Consider the following 6,721-nt stretch of genomic DNA (forward strand, 5'->3'; position numbering starts at 1 on the left):
GTGTGTGTGTGTGTGTGTGTGTGTGTGTGTGTGTGTGTGTGTGTGTGTGTGTGTGTGTGTGTGTGTGTGTGATAATTAGTCACTTCCACATCACCAGATTTGGCTCATCAAAGTGCCTAATGGGTGACAATCCGCTTAAGCACGCACGCACATACAGCCTCTTTTTAACTACCATGGCAACCAGGATGACATCCAATGGATTCTGAGAGTATTAGTTTTCATTAATGAGATCAGAAGCTTTTGGATTACATGAAAATCAAAGTTACTCACTCTGACTCACAAAAGTGAGTTCATACTGTTTCTAATAAGAGGACAAAAATAAACCCTTGTTTAGTTTTCTGTGATCCCATTGCTCAACCATCTGATCATCCATCCATTTCTTACGTCTATCCCAGCTTTCACAGGGCCAGAGAAAAATAAAACTGTGGTCATACATGAGTTCATGTCTTTTATGCCTTTCACTGGTTTTCCATCAGTGTTTTGGAAATTTTGGGGGGTGTTCAGTGTAAAACATGAGAAGGGCAGTATAGGTCTGAGATCTGTTCCCCAGCAGTGTGTCGATTTTTTTTGTTTGTTTTGTTTAATTTCAGTGTATCTAAAAGCTGCAGAGGTGCAGGGCATGCTGTTTAGCTTAGCATAAATACAAGTAATCAAGCTTCTTCTTCAAGCTAGTAATTAGGCTTCTTTAAGCTTGTTCAGAGCTTATTACTCTGGGTTTTTGTTGCTCTAATAATCACAACATAGCATGATAATAAGAAAGGTAGATTTTTTTTTTTAAAGTATAGTTACATTTTTTTAAAACTCTGTTTTCACTCTTAATGCTATTAAGCTAAGCTACGGTCCTGCTTCAAGCTCTGTATTTAATTTAGCTCACAGAATTAATACATTTCTCTAAATTGTTGTACTTGCACAATAAAACTGGCTATTTTTATTAGTAATACAATTTACTAATTTTATTTCTTACACCAATCCGTCATAATGCAGAGTCAGGTTAGATGCTGGTGAAATACTCTAAAGTATGGATATCATGTTTTCCATAATTTATTTTCTATAAATGTAATACCTAAAAAAAAAAAAAACTATTTAAAAGACTCATATCACTAATGGGTCCGAGTTAAAAATAAACTTGAAAATGATCGTAAGATTTAATGTTCCGTTTTTGACTTTTTTAATTTATCAGCCAGTGTGCAAGCCGACCACAGACCATGAATATTTATGTCACATAAACAAAACAAGATGCTTTATTTCTTCTTCGAGAAGAGTTACAATCAAACATTAAAGACAAACCCATCTCATCTGCACCCCTTACTTACTGTCCTGTTCATCTTTATGTTAACAAGCACAAATACTCAAGAACATTATGGGCAACATTTCCATGAAAAACAAAATCTATTCCAGACAAGTAGTCATATTATAGCTTTTACAAAATTTACATGCGTTGTGTTTTCGTTTTTCCCTCTTATTTAAAATAACTACAGAAATAATGTTTTATTTCTCAGAGTGTTACCGCCACCTGGTGTTATATAAGTGAATTGCAGCTTTTACACATCCTTGGTTTTTGTCTGTACATCACTGGGTGTAAAATCTCTGCATAATGATCAAATTAAGCGGTCTGTCAGGTTTACCTCAATTTATTTTATTTTTTTTATTTACAACCTTTAAACAGTGCAGCCAATCCAACGAAATCAATAAATAAAACACCGAACAATGACCAACAGAAAATTTGGGAACATCAGAAAAAGGACATGCAGCTAGTATAAGATTGTCCAGCAATACCTAAAAAAATCAAGCTGACCCTTCATGCTTTACATCCACTTCATCAACCCAGATTAGATCCAAAGAGAGTTTGTCTGGTTCTGCATTGTTCATGTAAAAAATAACAACAAAGGTTTTTCCCTGTCTTCATGTTGCTTCAGTGCAGGAGGGATGTTTACTTGTCCACCGGTGTCCAACAGATGTTTCAGGGGAGTATGATCTAATTTGCAGTAGCCTTGCGCTTGTAACCAGTGGCACACCATCTGCCACCTTTACAATAAGGCACTTGTACGCAATTAGAAGTGTCAGTAATGAAGTGAAAGGACTGTCATACTGGTACGAGTGGCGTACATTAACAAGAACAGCGTGACAAGCAGGTTAATGCAGTCCAACAAAAGAAAAAAAAAAGATGTTACCTGGTGAAACATCTTTACATTACAACTCATGAGAAAAATATGGCGGCATCACTCAGACGTCACATTGTAACTAATTCACTCATTCGTAGCAGTTTAGGTTTTAAATTGAGGCTACAGTAAGTTTTCATACATATTCGATTTTTTTACACTGTTATTCATCATAAGACATCCATAAAAAAACTACCAGAAATTTTCATAAACAGATGAAGAGCACACGATACCTTAAATATTGCTTTTTTTCTTTAATCTGACACATGCGACAACAGTGCTCTGGTCGTGGCTACGGCATGTTATAGGTTGTATTGTGGTTTCTTGTTCTTATTCAAGTTACTCAGGCAATTGAACAAAGCCCTACAAAAGCTATCAATGAACTTTTTAAATGGCTTCTTGAGCCAACCCAGAGTAATCGTCGAGCCCAGAAGACAACACATTCATCGAAACACGAACATCCACCCACCCAGTGCTTTAACCAGTACTAAAAAAAGTCCTTTATATATAGAAAAATGCATTTTCTTTTCATTGCCCATATGAATCTTCAGTCTTACAGTATTTAAGGCAAAAAGTAGTCTTTGTCATGGGCACTGGCTTCTTTACTATAATGTCCAGTATATCTGTGTGTGTCTGTTAGGATCTGCATGTGGTGCTTATGCATGTCTTTGATTTTCAGTCCTTCTTTCTGATGTCAGACAGTGAAGCAGCAGTGAGGGCTGGGGAACGTACTCAGCAGCTCGACTGGTTTTAATGTTGTCGTAGGCCTTCAGTACAATACTATGATATTGATTTAGACTAAATAAGCTATGTAAGGCCTTCAGTAGGCTACAGTATTGAGAAAACGCATCAGTATGTAAGCAATGATGAAGTGAGGTGTGCACAACGTTTCGTGATCCCAGTCTCTGTGCACTTTTTTAGTCAGTTAATTCAACAGCAAAGACATAATGAGTGTTGCACTTTTTTTTTTCTTTTTTTTAAAGTCAGGGCATCAAAGCAGGTTACGAGGTCCCGTCGCTCCAGTGTGTGGCCCATTCCTTTTTTTGGACGCCTCCTGACTTCTCAGTCTGAAACTGAGGCCGGTCCTCGCGAGGAATCTTGACCGCGTGGTACTGAGGCAGTTTGTCCTTGTAGTGCGCCCGTCGGAAGAAGCCACACTATTGACCCAGGGAGGAAAGTGGGTCGGAGTGCACACAGAAGAAGGGAAAGATGGATGGAGGAGGCAGAAGGGAAGGAAAAAGAATTAACCAGTGCCACTTTTAAGGGACTGTGATAACTACAGTTGTTAAACTGTGTTTGAGGAGGTGCTCTGTTACTCAATAGCATGCCTTCTAAGAAAAGTATCCACTCTTATTCATTGCATTTAGGTAAAGCTTTATAGTGCATCTCACAGATAGGAAGGCAAAGTGATTACCTGATTACCAGCTGCAAACAAAGTGACTTTTTAATAAAAAAATACATTTAAAACAGCACACCAACCAAAAAGCACACTCTCATGCTCAACATTTATAACCTTGCACCAGCCTGAAGTGTCTGCGATTAACACACCAACACACTGAAGTACCACTAAGCAGATTTGCACTCATTAAAAGGAACAAAGACATCCACTGATCCTAACGACAAGTTCAGTCTGGCACCTGGAAAAGTTGATCAGTTATTAAATGCATGTCAAATCGTTAATAGATTTTTAGGAAGAGGGGACCGCGTAGAAATGAACAGTCTTCTGAGAATGATGCCAGAATGAACAAGTGCAGATAACTGAAAAGTAAGAGGCACAAAACACAGCACAGCAGGCATGTTAAAGCCATGAAGGAGAGATGGCTGGATGGTGTTCAACAGGCACAGATTAGGTGACTAGAAAACAAAGGTTTTAAATTATTTTACAGAACAAAACACCGAAAACAGTTTCAGTGAACCAACAACTGGGAATAGCAAAGTAGCTGCTCATGGGAGACATTAATATTAAAGGTTGTTGTTAAAATAGGACATTTAGGCTAATACCTAGCATTAGGCTATATGTGCAACTAGCCACCTATGTAGAGATAGCAGATATGTGTTTCTATAATAAGGTATGATGATTTCATACATTTTAGGGCAATTAAATACAATGAAAATAGCTTTTTTAAAGTTTGGGATCAAATCATGAATGTAGGCAACACAGTTCATATACGCTAACTGGCCACTTTATTGGGTACACCTGTACAGATGCTTGTCAGTTGAAAAGTCTTATCAGTCGGTCACATGGCAAGATCTCCGTATATTTAGGCTGACAGAAATGGCCAAGATGACCTGCTGACATCTATGTCTTTCATAAACTGATGATTTGCTGGGATTTTTCTACACAACCATCTCCAGGGTTTACAGAGACAGTATCCAGTGTCCTGCCTTGTTGGCAGAGGAGAATTGCCAGCATCCTTTGAGCTGATGCAAGGCAAAAATCAAATAACCCCTTGTTTCATGCAAGGTATTCAGGATAGCATCTCTGAATGAACAACACACTGAACCTTGAAGTAGTTGAACTCAAGCAGCAAAAGGCCACATTGGCTGCTGCTGTCAGCTAGGAACAGGAAACTGAGACTGCATTCCACACGGGCTCATCAAAACTGGGCAACAGAAGATTGGAAAAACTGATGAGTCTCAATTTCTGCTGCAACATTCAGATGCTGGAGTCAGGTGACCAAGACAGATGACCAAGTGTAGCCATAATCTGATGGCTGCTTCCAGCAGGATAATGTTCCATGTAACTCAAATAATCTGAAACTGGTTTCTTGAACCTAACAATGAGTTGCCTCAACAAGCAACAATCACCAGATCCCTTTGGGGTGCAATGAAATGGGAAATTAGCATCATGCGTTTATAGCTGACAAATCTGCAAAGTGTGTGATGCTATCACGTAAAAATGGACCAAATTCTCTGCGGAACGTTTCCAGGACCTTTTTGAATCTGTGTCATGAAAAAATAAGGCAACTCTGAAGGCGAAAGTGAGTGCAACTAGCGAGGTGTACCAAATAAAGTGGTTGCTTAGTTTAAATGTTTTACCTATTTAATGAAGGTTTAATTTAAAAATGAACAGACACATAAAATATAACCCAGAGAAATAATTTTATACCCCCTTATGGAGCTAATAACCTCTTATTTTAATTCTCAATCTGCCTGCAAACATTGTCCTGTAAAAATGAGTGATGGCAGAAACTAGAAGCCACCTTTTGTCTATATTGAAGAATAAAGTAGGAAAATGCTAAGAATCTGGTAAATCTGTCTTTTTTTTGTCATTATAATGTTTTTCTTTCTACTAATATAAACAGGAACAAAGGTAAAGAAGGCTTTACAAGAGATCAGTTCTCTTGTATCTCATGTGTCACTGCTATGATGCCACCTGAGATCATCTGAGCCTACATTTGCTGTCATGCTGTAATGAACACCACCAGCCTTCGAGTGAATTGAGGAACAAAGACGACTGCAGGTGAAGATTTTTACCGCTTGGAGTGAGAGGAGGAGGGGAGAGCAGGCCAGAGGGGGGTATACTTTATATTATTGTTCTGTCGCCTGCTTCTCCGCCTCCGAGGGTTGGACCCCCAAATGGGCACGGTAGTACTCCGTCTCATAATGATGGCGTCGCTCACTGCGTTTGAAGAACCCACACTGGGGCGGGGTAGTGGGGAAAACACAGATATATAACAGAGGGGATTCCCCGATAGAGGTGAGGAAGAAAGAAAAGGGAACAAAACACAGATTGGAGCGTCACACAGAGGACAAACATGAGGACAGAAGAGGAAAGGCACAGGTGAGAGTGAGCTGAAAGGAATAAAACATTTGCAGGACAGATCAGAGCAAGGCAGACCAATAACGGACGGCCCAGAGTGAAGGCAACTGCAGTGACATCAAAGAAACGTCACTCAGGATCCTGCAGCTGTTGAACTTTGATGGAAAGGAAAAGAGTACTTGAGGACTAGTTAACTTACTTTACTAAAATATTATAGTTTATTGTGACCCCTCTTCCACATTTCAGGTGGAACTATTATTGCTATGGAAATGAACCCTGTAAGTCTGTAACTGTATCCGACGTGTTTTTGGACCTCTATATCATCAATTTTTAAATTGTAAAAGTAATTTTTGAGCAATGAACTGCAAAAATGATACATTAAGAATATCATACTCATGTGTTATGCAAACAATAAGTCATAAGTGCATAAATGCAAATTGACTGTACAAATATATATAATTTCATTTTTTGTGCATCTAAATTTTCATGGTTTTGGCTTCAGGGTTAACATCATATATGACCTGCGATCCATCTTAGAAAAGTGCTCACTTGCTAGTTAGCTAGCACTACTTTAAACAAATACAGAATAAGAATTTTCTCTAATAAATTGTGTAAATTGTTAAATTATACATTATTAAGAATTATTATTTTTAGTATTACAAAGAAAGTGTTTTTACTCAGTTGCCACCAGAGATGTAATCCGATTACTTTTTTCAAGTAACGAGTAAAGTAAGGGATTGCTATTGCAAAAACGGTAATTAGATTACCGTTACTTTCCCGTAGGAACGCTGCGTTACTG

The 6,721-nt window shown here is 38.3% G+C and overlaps 1 protein-coding gene across 5 annotated transcripts in view; it reads right to left on the reverse strand.

Annotated features, from left to right (window-relative positions):
- Positions 1-1,151: 1,151 nt before the first annotated feature.
- The window catches only part of itga7 (integrin, alpha 7), a 36,388-nt gene continuing 30,818 nt past the window's right edge, over positions 1,152-6,721 (reverse strand). For 4 of the 5 annotated variants that reach the window (XM_005740085.1, XM_005740084.1, XM_005740083.1 and 1 more), the window contains one exon: positions 1,152-3,316. In XM_005740085.1, coding sequence (XP_005740142.1) covers positions 3,161-3,316 — 156 coding nt within the window. In that variant the 3' untranslated portion in view covers positions 1,152-3,160. Of the gene's footprint in view, positions 3,317-5,636; positions 5,802-6,721 lie in introns of all 5 variants that reach the window. The other variant, XR_311921.1, reaches the window with a different exon arrangement.

The sequence above is a fragment of the Pundamilia nyererei genome, unplaced genomic scaffold, assembly GCF_000239375.1.
Source record: "Pundamilia nyererei isolate P.nyererei 1_Seehausen unplaced genomic scaffold, PunNye1.0 scaffold00096, whole genome shotgun sequence".
NCBI lineage: Eukaryota > Metazoa > Chordata > Actinopteri > Cichliformes > Cichlidae > Pundamilia > Pundamilia nyererei.